The 21,396-nt window shown below is 38.2% G+C and overlaps 2 protein-coding genes across 2 annotated transcripts in view; both read left to right on the top strand.

Moving 5' to 3' along the window:
• The window catches only part of LOC137645433 (protein FAM133B-like), a 14,454-nt gene extending 123 nt beyond the window's left edge, over positions 1-14,331 (top strand). The window contains exons 1-4 of the mRNA XM_068378241.1: positions 1-65; positions 261-409; positions 1,391-2,032; positions 14,162-14,331. The exon at positions 1-65 is cut by the window's left edge and continues 123 nt beyond it. Coding sequence (XP_068234342.1) covers positions 1-65; positions 261-409; positions 1,391-2,032; positions 14,162-14,331 — 1,026 coding nt within the window. The remainder of the gene's footprint in view (positions 66-260; positions 410-1,390; positions 2,033-14,161) is intronic.
• Positions 14,332-17,813: 3,482 nt separating this feature from the next.
• The window catches only part of LOC137645879 (type-1 angiotensin II receptor-associated protein-like), a 51,539-nt gene continuing 47,956 nt past the window's right edge, over positions 17,814-21,396 (top strand). Inside the window, exon 1 of the mRNA XM_068378892.1 lies at positions 17,814-17,944. Within this exon, the coding sequence (XP_068234993.1) occupies positions 17,906-17,944 (39 nt within the window). The 5' untranslated portion in view covers positions 17,814-17,905. The remainder of the gene's footprint in view (positions 17,945-21,396) is intronic.

Below are 21,396 nucleotides of genomic sequence, written 5' to 3'. Positions count from 1 at the left end.
CAAAACAGGATGTGGCGGCGTCTGCATTCTGCCCTTGGGTACATCGGTTTATCGAACCTGGTTAGGTACGAGGAACCGAACCTGTCACCCTGCGACGGAACTCTGGTGGGCCTGGCGAGGGACATTGTCGGTGGCGAAGCAGCGGAGAAGGATGAGGTTCTCCGTTTGATCGACCAACATGTCTTTTGGCCGAAGATGGCCTTTCTCTTGGGCACAGCTGCCTTTGGCACTGCTGCTGTCGGAGCATTTTTCTTTTTCAGGTACCTGTGTGGAAGAAACGGAAAAGGAGGAGAGACTGTGAGAGATGAAGAGCTTTTGCAGAATCTTCTCAGGGAAATCCGAGAAACTACACAGGAAGATGCTGAATTTCTTCCAGCTGAAGGAGCGTTCCCCGAAGAGCTGGAAGATAGTGAATTTCTTCCAGCTGAAGGAGCGTTCCCCGAAGAGCTGGAAGATAGTGAATTTCTTCCAGCTGAAGGAGCGTTCCCCGAAGAGCTGGAAGATAGTGAAGTTCTTCCAGCTGAAGGAGCTTTCCCCGAAGAGCTGGAAGATAGTGAATTTCTTCCAGCTGAAGGAGCTTTCCAGGATGAACTGGAAGATGAAATTTATCTTGCTGCTGAAGAAGAGGTCGAGGATGAACTGGAAGATGAAATTTATCTTGCTGCTGAAGAAGAGGTCGAGGATGAACTGGAAGATGAAATCAATCTTCCTGCTGAAGAAGAGGTCGAGGATGAACTGGAAGATGAAATATATCTTCCTGCTGAAGAAGAGGTCGAGGATGAACTGGAAGATGAAGTCAATCTTCCTGCTGAAGAAGAGGTCGAGGATGAACTGGAAGATGAAATCTATCTTCCTGCTGAAGAAGAGGTCGAGGATGAACTGGAAGAGGAAATCAATCTTCCTGCTGAAGAAGAGGTCAAGGATGAACTGGAAGATGAAATCTATCTTCCTGCTAAAGAAGAGGTCGAGGATGAACTGGAAGAGGAAATCAATCTTCCTGCTGAAGAAGAGGTCAAGGATGAACTGGAAAAGGAAATCAATCTTCCTGCTGAAGAAGAGGTCGAGGATGAACTGGAAGAGGAAATCAATCTCCCTGCTGAAGAAGAGGTCGAGGATGAACTGGAAGAGGAAATCAATCTTCCTGCTGAAGAAGAGGTCGAGGATGAACTGGAAGAGGAAATCAATCTTCCTGCTGAAGAAGAGATCGAGGATGAACTGGAAGTGGACATCAATCTTCCTGCTGAAGAAGAGGTCGAGGATGAACTGGAAGAGGAAATCAATCTTCCTGCTGAAGAAGAGGTCGAGGATGAACTGGAAGAGGAAATCAATCTTCCTGCTGAAGAAGAGGTCGAGGATGAACTGGAAGAGGAAATCAATCTTCCTGCTGAAGAAGAGGTCGAGGATGAACTGGAAGATGAAATCGATCTTCCAGTGGAAGAGCAGCTAAATGAGCCGAGTCTTCCACAAAGAGGAGAAGAAGAGAATGTAGAGGAAGAGAAGGAGGAGAAGGAGGAAGAAAAAAATGTTCTTACTCTTGAAGAACATCGGTCTGAAGATGATTCAAAGGCAGAAAGAAGTGATATAAAGCTCTCAAAGAAAAAGAGGAGAAGAAGAAAGCTCTCAAAGAAAGACACCAGTAATGGTGAAGTCTCTAAGGAAGAGACCAGTAATGGTGATGTCTCTAAGGAAGAGATGAATAACAGAGAGCTATCAAAGGAAGAGAGAAATAATGGAAAGCTCTCAAATAAAAAGATGAATAATAAAAAGCTCTCAAAGAAAGAGAGGAGGAAAAGAGAGCTCTCGAAGGCAGAAAGAAAAAATAGCAATCTCTCAAAGGAGCAGAGCAGTAATGAAGAGTTCTTAGAGGAAGAGGAGAGATTGGATTCAGAGGATATATATGAGGTTCATGTTCATAATTACTACAGTGTGTTGTCCGGTAAAGAGGATATGGACAGAAGTCCTTTGGAGAAGTCGTCCCATAAAATAGAAAGGAAGACGGAAAATAAGAGGAAAAGAGGAAGAGGAGGGAGACGTAACAGAAACTGTAAAAAAAATTAAAAGCGCCCCCCCAAAAAAAAAAAAACTGAAAAAAGTAAAATGCTAAAAAAAAATCTAAAAAAAAAAAATACAAGGAAAATTTAAAAAAAAAAGTGGATTTTTTTTTTTTTTTATGAAAAAAATAGTTCAAGTTCACTATTTGGAATGAAAATAAAATTCAGGATGCTTAGAATAACTGCCCACCTCGATGGATTTGTGGCTAAACCCCTCAGCTAAAATGGTGCTTGGACTAACTGAAAAGGGTGGCTCTGCAGAGGGAAGGAGACTGGCTGATTCTAGTATGCTGTGTACCTTGATGGGGGTGTACAGGACCTTTGTCAAGTGTACAATGGTCGGATATCTAGATCTATTCTTCTGGATACTAACCTTTGGGTGGTTCTGGGGGAATAATCTAGAATACCGGCTCTGCAGAGGGATGAAGCTGGGATTCTTCTAGTATGCAGACTAGTTCTTGGAGGTTGGGCCAAAACCATTTTGCTGGGGAAAGAAGCTGCATCATCTTTTTGAAGGTGGCATTTATGGTTTGGTGAACAGCAGCATCAAGAAAATAATTAGAAAATAGCAGCAGTAAAAGAAGCTGCTAGCAGCAGTAGCAACAGTGGAGCAGTAGCATTATTTAGCAGCACTGGAGCAGTAACCCGATTGACTTCTGCTGTACTTGGCTAGCTGGAGTGAGAGAAGTTGGCTGAGACCTATTTCGGTATAAAGGGGCTACCTCTGGCGCGGCGTAAAAACCCGTAAGTTCAAAGCCCAGAACATTGAAATAGGTTTTAATATGCTTCTCTCCTTCATTCAGTTAACAACACAGTATAGCATCGATTATCATAAATATGGGACTACATCAGGGGTCTGCATTGAGCCCTTGCCTATTTGATCTGGTCATGGATGTAGTAAGTAACACAAAGTATTATAGATCAGTCTCCTTGGTGTATGTTTTTTGCTGATGATGCTTTACTGTGTAGCACTAGGCGAGAGGTAGTAGAAGAGAAACTGGAGGAGTGGAGAAGAGAAATGGAAAATAGGTGATTGAAAATCAGCAGGAAAAAGACAGAGTATTTGAGATTGGAAAATGGTTAGAATGGGGAAGTTAGTTTACAAGGAGAGAGATTGAAAAGAGTTGAAAATTTCAGGTATTTAGGATCAACAGTTACAGAGGATGGTGATCTGGGGGCAGAAATAAACCACAGAATACAAGCAGAATGGAAGAATTGGAAAAAAGGGCGTGGAGTACTATGCGACAGGAGAATAGGGGCTAAGTTGAAAGGTAAAGTACACAGGACAGTAACTGTTGTGAGACCGGCAATGATGTATGGAGCGGAGATGTGGCAATAAAGACGACAGAGAAGAAGATGGATGTGGCAGAGATGAGAATGTTGAGATGGATGTGTGGGGTGACAAGAAGACATAAGATACGGAATGAGGTAATTAGGGGTACCACAGGAGTTAGAAAACTATCAGATATGATCCAAGAAAGTAGACTGAGGTGGTACGGTCATGTCATGAGAAGAGATGAACATTTTTTGGGAGGAGAGTAATGGAAATGGAGGTACAGGGAACGAGATGGAGAGGAAGACCAAAGCGAAGGTGAGTGGACTGTATCAAGGATGACCTTCGATCAAAGGGATTAACCGATGATGAGGTGTGGGACAGAGGTAGATGGAGAAAGCTGACCAGAAACATCGACCCCACATAGAAGTGGGAAAAGATGTAGACAAAGAAGAAAGAAGAAGAAGAAAAAGATGATGCAGTTTCTTTCCCCAGCAAAATGGTGCTTGGACTAACTGAAAAGGGTGGCTCTGCAGAGGGAAGGAGACTGGCTGATTCTAGTATGCTGTGTACCTTGATGGGGGTGTACAGGACCTTTGTCAAGTGTACAATGGTCGGATATCTAGATCTATTCTTCTGGATACTAACCTTTGGGTGGTTCTGGGGGAATAATCTAGAATACCGGCTCTGCAGAGGGATGAAGCTGGGATTCTTCTAGTATGCAGACTAGTTCTTGGAGGTTGGGCCAAAACCATTTTGCTGGGAAATAAGCTGCATCATCTTTTTCTTCTTCTTCTTTCTTCTTTGTCAACATCTTTTCCCACTTCTATGTGGGGTCGATGTTTCTGGTTAGCTTTCTCCATCTACCTCTGTCCCACACCTCATCACCGGTCAATCCCTTTGATCGAAGGTCATCCTTGATACAGTCCACCCACCTTCGCTTTGGTCTTCCTCTCCTTCTCGTTCCCTGTACCTCCATTTCCATTACTCTCCTCCCAATATACTGTTCATCTCTTCTCATGACATGACCGCACCACCTCAGTCTACTTTCTTGGATCATATCTGATAGTTTTCTAACTCCTGTGGTACCCCTAATTACCTCATTCTGTATCCTATGTCTTCTTGTCACCCCACACATCCATCTCAACATTCTCATCTCTGCCACATCCATCTTCTTCTCTGTCGTCTTTATTGCCACATCTCCGCTCCATACATCATTGCCGGTCTCACAACAGTTACTGTCCTGTGTACTTTACCTTTCAACTTAGCCCCTATTCTCCTGTCGCATAGTACTCCACGTCCTTTTTTCCAATTCTTCCATTCTGCTTGTATTCTGTGGTTTATTTCTGCCCCCAGATCACCATCCTCTGTAACTGTTGATCCTAAATACCTGAAATTTTCAACTCTTTTTAATCTCTCTCCTTGTAAACTAACTTCCCCATTCTAACCATTTTTCAATCTCAAATACAGTGTCTTGTTCCTGCTGATCTTCAATCCCCTATTTTCCATTTCTCTTCTCCACTCCTCCAGTTTCTCTTCTACTACCTCTCGCCTAGTGCTACACAGTATAAGATCATCAACAAAAAGCATACACCAAGGAGACTGATCTATAATACTTTGTGTTACTACATCCATGACCAGATCAAATAGGTAAGGGCTCAATGCAGACCCCTGATGTAGTCCCACATTTACCGAGAAACTTTCTGTTGGGCCTATACTGCTCTTAACATTTACTTCTGCCCTTTCATACATATCTTGGGTGATTTTTACGTATTTCTCAGGGACTCCCTTTTCTCTCATACATTTCCACAGCTCCTGACGTAGTACTCGATCGTATGCCATCTCCATGTCAATAAAGACCATAAGTAATCCTTTTTGTTTCTCCCGATGTTTTCCTATCATCTTTCTTAAAGCAAATGCTTCCACAGTCCCTTTCCTGGTATGAATCATAATTTTTCCTCACCAATTGTTTTTTCATCTCTGAGTCTCTTCTCAATGATCTTCTCCCATATTTTCATAATATGGCTTATCAGCTTTATGCCTCTGTATTTGCCACATTCATGGATGTCTCCCTTCCCCTTATAGATGGGAATGATTAGGCTTCTTCTCCATTCCTCTGCCATCTTTTCCTGATTGAAGATCTTCTGTGTCAGGTCCCACAAGATATCTATGCTTTCCTCTCCAAGGCTCTTCCATACCTCTACTGGTATATTATCCGGTCCTGCAGCTTTACTATTTTTCATCTTCTTTACTGCTTGTTCTACTTCTCTTTTAGTCACTCCTATGGTAACTGTCTCGTTTGAGAGTCCATCTTCAAATACTGTTCTTGGGTTCTCCTCATTCAATAGCCCTTCAAAATAAGTTTCCCACCTTCTTTTAATTTCCCTCTCTTCTGTTAGAACTATGCCATTGCTATATTTTAATTTTATTTGCCTTATATGTGTCAGGTCTTTGGATGCAGCATCTCGGGCCTTAGCAATTCGCAATATTTTCTTCTCTCTTTCTGGTGTTTGCATCATCTTTTTGAAGGTGGCATTTATGGTTTGGTGAACAACAGCAGCAGCAGCAGCAGCAAAAAGATTTAGGAAATAGCAGCAGTAACAGAAGCTGCTAGCAGCAGCAGCAGCACTAGAGCAGCAGCACGATTGACCACTGCTGTACTTGGCTAGCTGGGGTGAGGGAAGGTAGCCAAAACCTATTTTGGTAAAATGGGTCTACCTCTGGCGCGACGTAAAAACCCGTAAGTTCAAAGCCCAGAACACTGGAATAGGTTTTAATATGCTTCTCTCCTTCATTCAGTCAACTACACAGTATGGCATCAATTATCATAAAACCTTTATGGTGCACCGATAGATTTTGAAGGTTTTTGAATGCTGTCATCAGTCACGATTGACTACTGCTGTACTTGACTAGCTGGAGTGAGGGAAGTTAGCCTAAACCTATTTTAGTGTAAATGGGCTAAGTTAGGTTAGGTTAGGATATGTTAGGTTAGGTTAGGTTAGGTTAGCTACCTCTTGCGTGGCGTAAAAACCAGCGTTTAGAGCCCAGAACACTGAAATAGGTTTCAAATGGTTTCTCTCCTTCATTTAGTCAACTACACAGTATGGCATCGATTATTATAAATGGTGCTTGGACTAACTGAAACAGGTGGCTCTGCAGAGGGAAGGAACCTGGCTGATTCTGGTATGCTATGTACCTTGATGGGGTGCACAGGGCCTTTGTCAAGTGTACAACATGGTCGGATATCTAGTTTCATTCTTTCAGATACCAACCTTCGGGTGGTTCTGGGGGAATAATCTATAAGACCGGCTCTGCAGAGGGATGAAGCTGGGATTCTTCTAGTATGCAGACTAGTTCTTGGAGGTTGGGCCAAAATCATATTGCTGGGGAAAGCTGTTGCATCATCTTTTTGAGGGTGGCATTTATAGTCAGGTGAACAGCAGCAGCAGCAAAAAGATTTAGAAAATAACAGCAGTAACAGAAGTTGCCAGCAACAATAGTAGCAGCAGCAGCACTGGAGCAGTAGCATTATTTAGCAGCACCATTGACTACTGCTGAACTTGTCAAGCTGGAGTGAGGGAAGTTAGCCGAGACCTATTTCAGTATAAAGGGGCTACCTCTGGCGCAGCGTAAAATCCCGTAAGTTCAAAGCCCAGAACACTGAAATAGGTTTCAAATAGCTTTTCTTCTCCATCAATTATCATGACATTCTAATGATTTTGAATTGTTAAGATGATGAAAAAGGGACGAACGGAGGGTCGTGGGAACCAAGCCTGCAAAAATGGAAGTGGGCTAAACCCACCTGATGAGCCCTTTGGTCTGGGCGAAACCCTCAGATGCATCACTTTGGTAGTAGTAGTAGTGGTAATGGTAGGTATGAATGAAATCAATTCTTAATACATTGATGTCTGGATTCTCTTACCGACCTCGGGATCAAAGCCCAAGGCAAAACCACTCAAAGACAATAGCATCTGACTGGCGTGGATGCGAACTCTGGTCCAGGATGCTTGTATGACAGTGCTAATACCATTTAGCCACTCATAAAAGCATCCTGGACCAGAATTTGAATCCCGACTGGTCAGATGCTATTGTCTTTGAGTGGTTTCGCCTTGGGCTCTGATCCCGAGGTCGGTAAGAGAGTCCAGACATTAATGTATTAAAACATATGGGTTATTTTAATATGTATATACATATATATATATATATATATATATATATATATATATATATATATATATATATATATATATATATATATATTACAAATTCAATCTTCCTTCAGCACAAAGATAACAATATATGGTAGTCCACGTAAGGAAAATGAAAAGATAATGTGTATATGTAAAAATACTCTACAGTTTCGTCCGCCACTGGTCCTTTCTTAGGACGTTTATTACGAAAACGCTCTAAGAAGAGGTTCAGTGGTGAACGAAACTGTAGAGTATTTCTACATATACACATTATCTTTTCATTTTCTTAATGTGGACTAAGTTATATATATATATATATATATATATATATATATATATATATATATATATATATATATATATATATATATATATATATATATATATATATGCTTTTGGGACACAGCTTCTCTCCTATGTAATTTTCATTGAAGGCAATTGCCTTAGTGGTGTCAATGTGTTTCCTACAAGAATCCTCAATTTCCTCCGCTTTTTTAAGTTTTCAGGCATAAGCCTTTAGTTTTATAAACGATGATTATTCATTTTCTTCATATCTTATTCACTACAACACTGCTTCGACAAAAGTATGTCTTTATCAAGTGATTATTGATTAAAATGAGTTTAAACTTCCTTTTGTATATGAGGTTCTACAAAGATAAAAGGAATTGGGAACATGATCAATAATCTCTTGATAAAGACATAGTTTTGTCGAAACAGTCATGTAGTGATAGAATACATGAAGCAAAATAGTCACAGTTTCTTTGACCAAAGGCTCACTCGCGCGAATCTGAAGATGCTGAGGAAATACGAGGATTCCTGTAGGAGACACATTGACGCCACTAAGGCAATCGCTTTCAATGAAAATTGCATTAGGGTGAAGCTGTGTTCTGCAGTGGACTTGTAATGGCTGACGATGATGACACATACACACACACACACACACACACACACACACACACACACACACACACACATATATATATATATATATATATATATATATATATATATATATATATATATATATATATATATATATATGATAATAGGTGAACATTAAGAATAACTAAATGGGTCCCTAGAGATTGTAAAAGAAACAGGGGAAGGGAGAAAAGACGATGAATAGATGAACTAAAAAAGTTTGTTGCTGTGGACTGGCACAGAAATACCATAAACAGACACAAGTGGAAGGTCATGTCTAAGTCCTTTGTTCTGCAGTGGACTATTAACGGCTAATGATAATGATATTTATATATATATATATATATATATATATATATATATATATATATATATATATATATTTATATATATATATATATATATATATATATATATATATATATATATATATATATATATATATATATATATATGTAAGTATATGTGTGTATATGTGTGTTTATCATCATTATCAGCAGTCTCTAGTCTACTGCAGAACAAAGGCCTCAGACATGTCCTTTCACTTCCGTCTGTTTATGGTATTTCTGTGCCAGTCCACACCCTCCAACTTTCTTAGTTCGTCAATTCATCGCTTCCTCTTCCTTTCCCTGCCTCTTTTACAATCTCTAGGGACCCATTCTGTTATTATTAATGTTCACCTATTGTCATATATATATATATATATATATATATATATATATATATATATATATATATATATATATATATATATATATATATGTTACAGTCAATATCTAAATCCAGGCAATTTGTAAAGTGACTGAACTTTTCAGGCAATATGTGAATTGCCTGGTTCACCCAGTCAATTTACAAACCAGCTAAAAATAGCAGTCAATTTATAAAGTGACTAAAATTCTAATAGATTTTCTTGGCATATTGACTGAAATGAACCCCGGTATGGATATTCTGTCAGTTTACCTATTGAAACTTTATTTGCTGTTGTCTGAGTAGTTTATTATTGTGCGTGTGTGAAAGACTAGTACTTGCACAAAAAGTATGGTGTGTTCTGAGGAAGCATTTTTTTTTTTACCAGAAATAGATGTTGAAGTAAAACTCTGATTCTTTTAAAATTACTGCAGCTTAAAATTTAATACTAGAGTCTAATGGAGGAACTCAAAGTAGCATCATCTGCAAAAAGATAAATTGAATTGGCAGTATTACATCCTCGGAAATTATGATGTTCTTTAGTGTGTTGACGTTGAAAAGACGAAATGATAACAGTCAAGAACCTGTTTATTTTGTGCAAATTGATGATAAGTTGGACACAAGAAAACGTATTCATATTGCTATGGGACATGGTGGAAGAGATAAAATAGTCATTGCTTTATTAAGATAAGCAAATGTTACTCGAGATACTGTAGGACTGTTCAAATCTTTGTGTTCAGTGTCAAAAGAAACGGAAAAGATTTTCGACCGATTTTGTCAAATCAGGTGGATCTTGTTGACATGCAGTCTTGTATGAAAGGTAAATATAAGTGGATAATGTTGTATCAAGATCACCTAAAAGAAAGTCTTGCTTATTTTGTCCCTTAACTTCCAAAAGGGCTGCTGATGATGCATTCCAACAAATGGACATATTTTTAATGTTTGGGCCATCTCAAATTCTTGAAAGCAATAATGGCAGTAAATTTACAACATTTGACATTTCGGAAATTAAACTTATTTGGCCAGACTTGTTAATGTTTCATGGTAAACCAATGCATATTCAGTGTCCGGGATCAGTTGAAGGCCTTAATGTGATAAAAACCACAAGCTAATTTCATAGGTAATAATGAATGATTAAGTGAGTGGCCCATAAGATTCGAAAGTTTGTGGAGTTTCAAAAGAACATCTGTTACCACTCTTGATTCAAACAATGCCCATACAAAGCAATCTTTGGTGTTGAGGCCAGAGTAGGTCTACGCTCAACTAAACTTCCGGAGTTTTGAAGACAATGGTTACTGATGATGATTTACTTGGAACTTCACTTTTCCCTCGGACTCTAAATTGATTTAGTCTCATTTTGTTGTGACATTTTATTATTTCATTGTTTTATTATCACATTATATTGTCAAGTAGGTATTATTTTCACATTTCATTGTCACGAAGATTTTAAAAATAAAATTTTCCTTAAGTATAATGTTTGTTTGGTTATATCTTTCCGATAGTAGTCAATATGCCAAGAAAATATATTAGAATTTTAGTCACTTTATAAATTGCCTGCAATTTTTAGCTGCTTTGTAAATTGACTGGGTGAACCAGGCTATTCACATTTTCCCTGAAAAGTTCAGTAACTTTACAAACTATCTGGCTTTTGATATTGACTCTAGTATTAAATTTTAAGCAGCAGTAATTTTAAAAGTATCAGAATTTTACTTCAACATCTATTTCTGGTAAAAAAAAAAAAAAATGCTTCCTCAGAACACGCCATATTTTGTGTGCAAGTACTAGTCTTTCATGTACGCACAATAATAAACTACTCAGACAACAGCACACAAAGTTTCAATAGGTAAACTGACAGAATATCCATACCGGGGTTCATTTCAGTCAATATGCCAAGAAAATATATTAGAATTTTAGTCACTTTATAAATTGACTGCTATTTTTAGCTGGTTTGTAAATTGACTGGGTGAACCAGGCAATTCACATATTGCCTGAAAAGTTCAGTCACTTTCCAAATTGCCTGGATTTAGATATTGACTGTAACATATATATATATATATATATATATATATATATATATATATATATATATATATATATATATATATATATATATATACACACACACACACACACACACACACACATATATATATATATATATATATATATATATATATATATATATATATATATATATATATATATATATATATATATATATATTGTGATATCCCCATATGTTGTACATATGCTAACATATCTTATTTGTCTAATGTTTATTTTTCCATTTTCTTTGTAAATACGTCACCTTATTCAGCGCCATCTTAATTCCATTTTTCTCATTATCTTTTGTTTACACTCACCTTCCTGCTGTAAATCATCCCTGTTTTCTTACCTTACATGTTATAAGGTAACCCCAAATTTATTGATTTGGTTAGAATACATTATTCTCACAACGAGATTCATCTACCTTGCTCACCCATTCACTTTGCATTGCTTATTATTGTTGTTTTGAAGTGCTTTTTCATTATTTTATTTACTAACGTAAGATTAAAGTTTTGTTTATAACATAGTTTATTGTTCCTGTCCTCCCATTGTCCTGCTATTGGTGCTTCGCTGGTCTGCAACCAGCTTTAAGAAGATACATTTGATCATAATCGACAATCTTGTACACTCGTAATAAGAAACAAGTGAATTTAGAAGTCTACCCATATGACTTCTATTTTATTGTGGGAAGAGAACTGCCACCCATTGTAAAGGGGTAATTGTTTGCACAGTGGTTCGTCACAATATATATATATATATATATATATATATATATATATATATATATATATATATATATATATATATATATATATTACCTGTATCCAATATTTTATATTATTTAGATTTTCCCAAGGATCACACAAGACCGCTAACTACTTTGTAAGTTGGTGTAGGAATTGTATTTCTTTCGGGTGAAGATCCCAAGTTCCAAAGATGTACAATGACCACCTAAAAACAATGTTAGAACGATATATGCCAGTTTTCATTGAGTTAGAATCATTGACATCAAATGTCATCAATAGGTGTATTACCATCATCATCATCACTTCATAAAGGTTAATATGCAAACCTCGTCAAGCCATACATTAAGATCACCTAATTGCCACCTCTCCACCATCATCTTTAACCCCCTCCTGGTTATATCCTTCTATCCTCATCCCCACATGTTTGAAGTTTAAAGGTCTCACAGTTATGATGAGATCCTTCTGGTGGAAGTTTTTTAGTCAGTGAAAAAAAAAATACTAAGATGACAATATTTCATACAGTTTTCATTCCAGGTGTTTAAAATTATATAAAAACTATAAATAACAAAGTAAACATGCGAAAGACTGATTGAACAAATATCGAGAGTAGTGGATTTCTTGAAGAGCTTACCGGGGGAACACTTCTAAGGTGTTGGACATCAGGACATGAAACGACAAATAAAATCGTAATAATACGAATACTCAATGCTAAGGAAATATTTCCTTTTGCCTTGGGAAGGGTGAAGCCAGCTAGACTCGGACCTTTGAGCAATCGTCACCAGGGAAGGGGGTTCGCTTGGAAGTGAGCGACTTACCAGATAATTTGATTGCTTGATTGATTGATTAGGAGCTTTTTGTCATCCTGACATCTAAGGTTATTGACACCGAACCAGATGATTTAAGTAAACAATGTGTTGATAGTTAAATCTTTTATACCCTACATCCTATATACCACAACATCACTATAATAATGCACCAATGAACTTTCATTGCATATCATTTCACATATTTCATCTTAACCAATCACTTCTGAACAATATAGATTATGTTAACTGATGATGCATTTTAAATCTCCAACCTTAGACTAATATAATTGATATATCAAATAATAATATTTTCTCTAAGAGGGCTGGTGCCAAGTAACCCGTGACAAAAGCTGACCCCAACCACACCGAGCTACGTGGCTCATGATCGAAATGAGAGGAAAACACTGAAATCAACAACTAAACCTTTAAACCTCATTACCTTCGAAATTTTGAACAAAGGCCACTTATTAATGATTAGTGACCCAATGGGTGCTATTTGAAATGATACATTATTAACCCCTACATATAATACGTAGGCTACAGTGTGTATGTATGTGGAGAGAGAGAGAGAGAGAGAGAGAGAGAGAGAGAGAGAGAGAGAGAGAGAGAGAGAGAGAGAGAGAGAGAGAGAGAGAGAGAGAGAGAGAGAGCAATTGCTTAAGAAAATGTAAACGAAGGAACATTTCCGTGTTATGAATATTAATATGAATAGTCAGTTCCAATATTATTCAACAAAACTTTATATACAAATAGGATAGGAAAATTCAAATAAAAGTTATGATAAAATATTTTTATGAATTAGTTTCGAAATAATTTTAGATTACATTTCTTAAAAGAACAAAAAAGTTCTCTCTCTTCATCGCATTTCTTTGAGTGATATCGGTAATTTCCCTCCTCCTCACATTCGAACCATCCTAATGATGTCTCGGTTGTTTAACGTCGGCCACCATTCAGGGCAAGAGGGGCATGATCTCTCCAAGTCAGGTCTGACCAGGTGACACCGGTTTTGTTGCTGGGTGTACATTGGAAACGTGTTCGCCTTGCATTCGCATGGCAGCTGATAGATACCCTCCCGGGACCGTGAATTTAAGCTATTTATTGGGGAGGCCACTGCTTTTGTTGGGCACCACTGCAGGGAGTTGGGCTTGCCCGGCTGACGTTCTGGCGAGTATCTAATCTAAGGAAACTGGAGCGGATACCAGACACCTTTACCTTTATTACTTCCTCCCTTTCCGGAAGACATTACTGTACTTCTTCATCTTTCAGTTCAATCGTGTTCTGCCTATTCTTTCACCAGTTGGTTGAGCAATAAAACTTTTTAATGCTCTTCTCATAAAAAAATCTAACCTCTACTTTAGAACCATACGTGAATAGGCAGTCTATTACGTTCTTAAAATAAGAAGCTAGTTCTATTTCTTATAATAAGAAAATTGTTCTACAGATGCTTCAACCATGAGAGTCTCGTTGTGCAATTCTACTGAAAGACCAGCTGATGTTAAAGCAATTACCAACACACCTGCCTCGCGGCACAGCCCCATCAGTTCTGACATCTGGGCCATTCCCATGGCAACACTGCAGTCTCTGATCACAAACTCCAACAAAACACCATGAAAATAAACGACCAGGCTCTAATAACTACTGTAGAAACCCCCTTGGTCCAAAAATATACACAAAATGTTAGAACTGAAGGAGCATTCTAAAGACAACTTCAAACACCCTCTACTAAACAAATAGAAAATAATATACTGCTGATTCATTAACGAACATATATTTTTCTGATTATTGACGAACAAATTACTGCTGACTTTCTTATTAAACGTTGGAGCTCTTTTTCCTACGAGAAAAACCTAATCCTATTTTTGTTGCATTTCAATGAATACGGCCACCGATGACTATTAAATATTGTGACGACAAATTTCACAAAAGAAGAAATAAGTTGACCTCGCAAGCATATAGGGAGTATGACGTACCGTTTTCTCAAAAATCCATTTCACACAATAAACCTCAGGTTGGAAAAGGTCCCAAGGAGAGTGGCTTCTTCTTCTTTCTCTGCAAGCTTGTCCCTATTTGGGGTCGCTGTAATAGTTCTTTAACCCATTTTCCCATTTCATTCAGTCCAGTACATCTTCCTCGCTCAATCGCAACTCCCTCCTTCTCCCAAATGTTGGTCACATGTTCATCATCTTCCTTATCGGATGGTCTTCCCCTCCTCGTCTCTTCATATGTCCATACTATCTGAGTCTACTTCCTCCCAAGGAGAGTAACCTCATTCTTGAATAACTTGTCAATAGTTAAAATAGTTAAGATCCAGTGGAGTTAACTATCTGTTCAGAAAATGCGTATGCATACTATATATATATATATATATATATATATATATATATATATATATATATATATATATATATATATATATATATATACATATATATATATACATATATATATATATATATATATATATATATATATATATATATATATATATATATATATATATATGTATATATATATATATATATATATATATATATATATATATATATATATATATATATATATATATAATATATATGTACATATACATACACACACACACACACACACACACACACACATATATATATATATATATATATATATATATATATATATATATATATATATATATATATATATATATATATAATGGCATAGAATTTGGGAATTTAGAAACACCAGCTAAAGAGTTGCCCGCTATATTAGAAAGGCCCTTAGAGTTAAAAGTAGACGTATGAAACCTGTGCTGTCTGTGTAGGAGGTAACTAATGAAAATGAATTTTCTGCAGATTACAGCGCTTTTCACCTTTTACACTTCTAGTAGTGTGCCCACAATCACAGTGTTGTGGAGAGAGCAACGAGGAACCTGAAACATAGAATTGGCTAAAATTAAATCTTACGACTTTCACTAAGAATGTTGTTTATGATTACAGGAAAAGCTCAATTATAGTGATAAGTATAAGCTTAGAATCTTTGCGCCTATCAGTTAAGTAATAGATTGCCCGCAAAACTTATTTAGCGGAGTAAGCAGAAACCATCTACCTGACCAGACACTGCAGTATAGATCAATTGTATCAATACTCCTCCTGGAGAGCTACTCTTAACATTTTGCATTATGGAAAATATTTTCTAATCCTCTCACAGTATTTTCTGTCTTCTATCGAATATTCAATGGCTTCATTAATTAGTTGTTCTTACACAACTGCAACAAAATATGCACTAACATTAAGTAAATTCACAGAGATTACGATGGCATATATGTCTTCGATCAGTAATTCTAACACATTTTACTGCATTATATACTTAGAAAAGCATGGTTTGTGGTGGCCGATGTGATAACGTCCCTGAATGGAGTTAGAGTCCCACTTGAACTCGTTATTTTTTTTTTTTTTTTTTTTTTTTTTGGTCGCTGCAACCTCACCCTCCTTATGAGCTAATGATGGGGGTTTGAGGGAGCCTATAGGTCTATCTGTTGAGTCCTCCGCATCCATTGCCTGGCTCTCCTTTGTCCTAGCTTGGGTGGAGAGGGGGCTTAGGTACTGATCATATGTATATATGGTTAGTGTCTAGGGCATTGTCCTGCTCGATGGGGAAATGCCACTGTCCCTTACCTCTGCCATTCTTTGAGTATATGGAGAGGGTAATATGTTACTTGGTTGGTTATCGTCAATATGACTGTGTAAATTTGTTACAACAGCATCTTAAACTTACATATTTCCGTTTCAAACAAAATTAACAGTCCCTGGATGGTATGGTCACTTGACCCATCTCCTTTCTTTATATAATTTGCCAAGATGGGAATTCTATTCCTTGTAAGTGATTTTTCTGAATTTTACAAATGTTCATCTTTTCAAAGTTAAAAGTATTCATATAAAGCAGACAAGAATTCCACATCAAGTGAATAAATCTTTAATACTGACAAAATGATGATTGAATATTAAAAGTATTTGCCATTGGTTTGTTAAACTATTAAACATAGATGATTGTTGAAAAACGTATATGACCTTGCTGGAAATCCCTACCCTTGGTAGTTCAGTCATCCTAGATTATTTTTTTCTGGTGTTAACCATTGATATGTAAATGACATCTATTCATGTGAAGCCAATAAGACATTAAGATGATTATAGCACTGAGAACTGAGCTTGATTATTATCTCATTCTACGAGATTTTATGCAAAAAAAAAAAAAAAAAAAAAAAAAGCAAATTCCATATATTCACTGCTTATAACATTAAGTTAATCTATAAAATCATTCTTCATGGAAGTGATCGTCTTGGTTTTATGACAAGTACAATTTTCTCGGGCAAGTAAATTTTCTTAGTAACTGAAAACTCTTACTTCAGTTTAACAGGGTATTACGTTAATAGATTTGCACATACAACTTTTTCTTATATCAACACTATAATTTATAGTATAACATTATGTTATGTCATACTAATAAATTTTCACTGCACAGCTCAAATATTAACAATGTAAGTCTAATTTATACAATATTATATTATAATATTATACTGAATAAAGGTATCCTGAAAATTTCCAAGTAAGCGGCTCTTCTAGAAAAAGAACATTCCAAAAATAAAACCATCGTTCTCCAGTATTGGGTAGGGCCATAGCCTCTGTGCCATGGTCTTGCATTGTCTTTGGTTAGAGTTCTCTTGCTTAAGTGTGCACTCAGGCACACTATTCTATCTCATTTCTCTTCATCTTGTTTTCTGAAGTTTGTATAGTTTATGCAGTATATGGAAAATCTAACCCAGTGATGTTAATAGTTTTAAAACCTTTTATTTTGAATTTTGATTACATCTCATGTAGTTTATTTATTTCCTTGATTCATTTCCTCACTGGGTAATGTATCCTAGGGTAAAAACTACTTTTTCTATGATACCCTGTAGTATTGTAAAACTTTACCTAATAATAATAATAATAATAATAATAATAATAATAATAATAATAATAATAATAATAATAATAATAATAAAGTATAATGATAGTAATAATAATGATAATAATAATAATAATAAGTGCATTTGTGTCATGAGTCACTACTTCATCCTAGGAATGTAAGCGACCAATCCGTTCCGTTGTCATTTTGTGTTGTTGGTGGAAAGTCATAGGGCCAGTACGTAATCAATATTATTTGTAACGCAATGGAGATCACTTTTCCAAATTCTTCTGTTGTCTTAAGGGTAATGTATTCTCTACATTGGTCGTTATTCGTTGTAGTGTATTTTTTATATGATTTGTGTTTTAGTTAGCCATTTATGGACCCGTTATAACTACCTGCTGGCCGATGGCAGATATGTCAGTTCCCAGTTGACATTGTTATCTTAACCGAATGGCTTCATTATTAACATTCAAATGTTGATATTGGCAGTTGTTGAAGGAAATACATTAATTGACCTAGCATACTCTTACATTTTACATGTAATGTAGCCTATAGCTTAAATAATTAGCCATGGTGAATCTTAGTTTAGGCCATTGGTATATAGCGTACGATACCGTATAAAACATTCTAACCTTAATTATACCTATAGGGTATTGGCTAGGGTTACATATATTGGGAAAAATAATTACAGAAATGTGAAATTTTTGCCTGGGAAGGATTACATGTGCTGACACTTGGAAACATAAGTACATTTTGAATGTCATTTCTTTGTTTTTAAGGGCATAGCATGGCCACTTCCACCTGTAGAATTTTTATGACAACTCATCAACTATCAAATCCTTTTATTCTAGCTTAGACTGACGGATGCCTTAGGTAATGTTATGGTCAATATCGTTTTATAATGTTGGCTGGTTTTAAGGATAATATTGATGTTGGTTAGAGTTCTGTTGCAAAAGTACATTCAAATTCCAGTGTGTCTGAATTTGCGTAAATATATGATACTTAATTTCTAGTTAAATACATCTTTATCTTTCTACCAAGGTACTTACTCCCAATTTTTGGGGGTTGTCAACACGAAAAAAAATGGACAAGAAGGGACTTATTTTTTTTCTCTTCGCTCCTCTCAGACTGACGAGGGATTCAGCCAAGTTTAGTTGGAACTGCAAATACATGAACCATATATTTTTCTCAACTGGATATCTTGTGTTTTATCAGTTTCTAACCATGAATACTGTGTTGTGGTAAACTACCTCTGTTCCTACATTCTACAAACCTTATATTATTTATTAGGGAATACAGTATCTTTCAACGAAGCTGGAAGACAAGCTATTAAGACTCTAATGCAAGGTGGCAACTACTCAAACCGCTAGTTAGCGGTGGTTAGTGAGGGGTATTGGGGGTTGCCAGCCAACCCCTCACTCACACACTAGTGAATCCGAGCCACTTTTATTTTGGCTTTGAGGAGGATAGGCATGTCCGCTCTCTGCTCCCTCAAAAGACTTTGGCCATTGATTATTCAGATCCTTTTGCTTTTCAGGTGTGCGTGTTCCTCCTTCTGAATCCTCATGTGTACTTGTCCAGGCCGCTCCAGCAGTACCTTCATGTCCTGCATGGGAAGCCGCTGTAAAGAGTGTAGGGAGAGGTCTGCCTCTCAGTGGGAGAGATTTGGGTGTTGGCGTAAGAAGTAGAGGAGGGATTCTTCGCCTTCAAGGGCAAAGAAACCTAGGACATCTTCTTTGACCCCCGGTCTCTTCCCGACGCTCCTGCTTGCTCGACTTCTTCTGAGGTGTGGTCAAGAGGAGCAAAGATCAGCTAACACCAGGGCAACCTTGGCGTTCTGGGGACGTTGTTGATTCCCCTAGAGAAGCAACTTTGTCCCCGCCCTCGTGTGAGTCCTCACTTTCTGATGTATTGCAGGTTTAGCTGTTGCTGGGTGTTGCAGGGCCTCCTTCCAAGGATGTTTTGGTAGAACTAATGCAGTGCAGGTCCCAGAGGGTTCCTACTCCGGTGTCCTCTGAAGAAGAAGTCCTTTCTCTAGCCGTTGCAGTGATTGACGTTCTTGCTGTATGTAAGGCCCACCTCTCGCCTTCTCCTGCACCTTCTGGTACTATGCACACATGAGACCTACGTGCCTGCTCTTCTCCACAATGCTGACCTCTTGCTGATGAAGTTTTATGCCATCCTCGCATCTCTTCATCTTCCAGGGACCGTAGTCCTCTTCGCGCGCCCAGACATTTGCCCTCGCCTTCTGTCAGGCAGCGCTCCATTTCTAGAGACCGAAAATCTTCTTGCCATTCTCCTCCCTGTGATCGTTGTTCCTCTTGTGATCTTCAGTTACTGGCTCGTAATTGTCACTGCTGATCATCGTTCGCCTGCTTGTGATCGTCACTCGTCTGCTGGATGCTCAACCTCTGCTCGAGGCTCTCCAGTTGGCGATCAAGCCGCTCTCCAGCGTGCTTCTCGCCAGCTCGCCTTTCGTCAGTGTGTAGCCCTCCTATTCACCGTTCGCCATCTCATCCCTCGTCTAGACAGTCTCTGACCAGGCGACCTCACCAGCCCAGCTCTTGCTGGCTCGTTGCTCTCCTTCTCACGACTCGCCATATGTCTGCTCGCCTATGCGGTGCTCCCTCACGCGTCACTATGTGTCACTCGTCAATGAGTTGATAATCCAGCGGTTGAATGTCACTCTCCAGTTTGTTGGAGGTCTCTGAAACCTACCCTCCATTCTCCAGCATGCTCACCAACCCCTGCACGCAATCGCCACACGTGAATTTGATGTTTCCGTGCGTGATTCCCATTCTTTCGCGAGCATTTCCAGCACTTCCGCCAGTGATCAAGGTCCTGCACCTTGACAGTCCAGAAACAAGTCTTCCAGAGATGTGGCAGCAGTAGTAGAGCAGCCCACTCTTCGTCTGGCCTCGCCATTAAGAGGCGGACGACTGGTTCCATTCCCCGAAGGATTCAGGGAACCTCTAAATAAGTTCACTGTGGTTCGCATCACCTCAGATCAGCCCAACAAGATCGCCCAGGAAGACCTACATAATGTCTGTGTGGATTGATCAAGGTAAGGAATCCTCTCCCTCTCAGTTCAAGATACCGAGAGAGCATTACCTAAGGAGGCTATCTCCACCAACAGTCCTCCCCAAGGACACTCCAGACCTGTGGTCTTTTGGGAATCTGCCTTTTTGGTTTGACACCTTGTTCAAGGCCATCAGGCAAGTAGTTGTAGACATGACCCAGCAAGGGCAGAAGTTTTTGCCCCCCACACAACCTCCTAAGCAGAAGTTGGCAGTGGCTTCTACTCCCAGTATTCCTTTAGAGAAGTCAGTATCCTTCTCCTCCTCATTTGCTTTTCCAACAGACCTTAGGTGGAGATCTGTATCTTGCAGGTTCCCAGAACCCCCATATTTGTCTCGCCCATCTGGAGACCCTGTGGAGCTGCTAGTGGGGGTGCCCAGATTCAGCAAGACTTTTCTTGCCTGCTGTTAACACCTGTCCTGACCATAAAGCAGAAGAGGAGGATGACGAAGCCAACTCCTCCTCGCGCCGACTTTCACCATCCTTGTTAGAGCAGTGATATTACCTATAAAGGTAATGCCACCGGAGCTTCGTCCCATCTCCAGACCACTGATGGAAGACGAGGAGGAACCTCCTGCAAGAGAGGATCAGATCTCCGTAAGACGGAAGGAATCTTTCAGACCTTCTCTACTAGAGGAATACTTGCAGTCTCGCAGAGGGTCTAAGGCCACCAAG

The sequence above is a fragment of the Palaemon carinicauda genome, chromosome 8 (assembly GCF_036898095.1).
Source record: "Palaemon carinicauda isolate YSFRI2023 chromosome 8, ASM3689809v2, whole genome shotgun sequence".
In the NCBI taxonomy this organism is placed as follows: domain Eukaryota; kingdom Metazoa; phylum Arthropoda; class Malacostraca; order Decapoda; family Palaemonidae; genus Palaemon; species Palaemon carinicauda.
The sequence above is the reverse complement of the archived record's forward strand: the minus strand, read 5'-3'. Positions and strand labels throughout refer to the sequence as shown.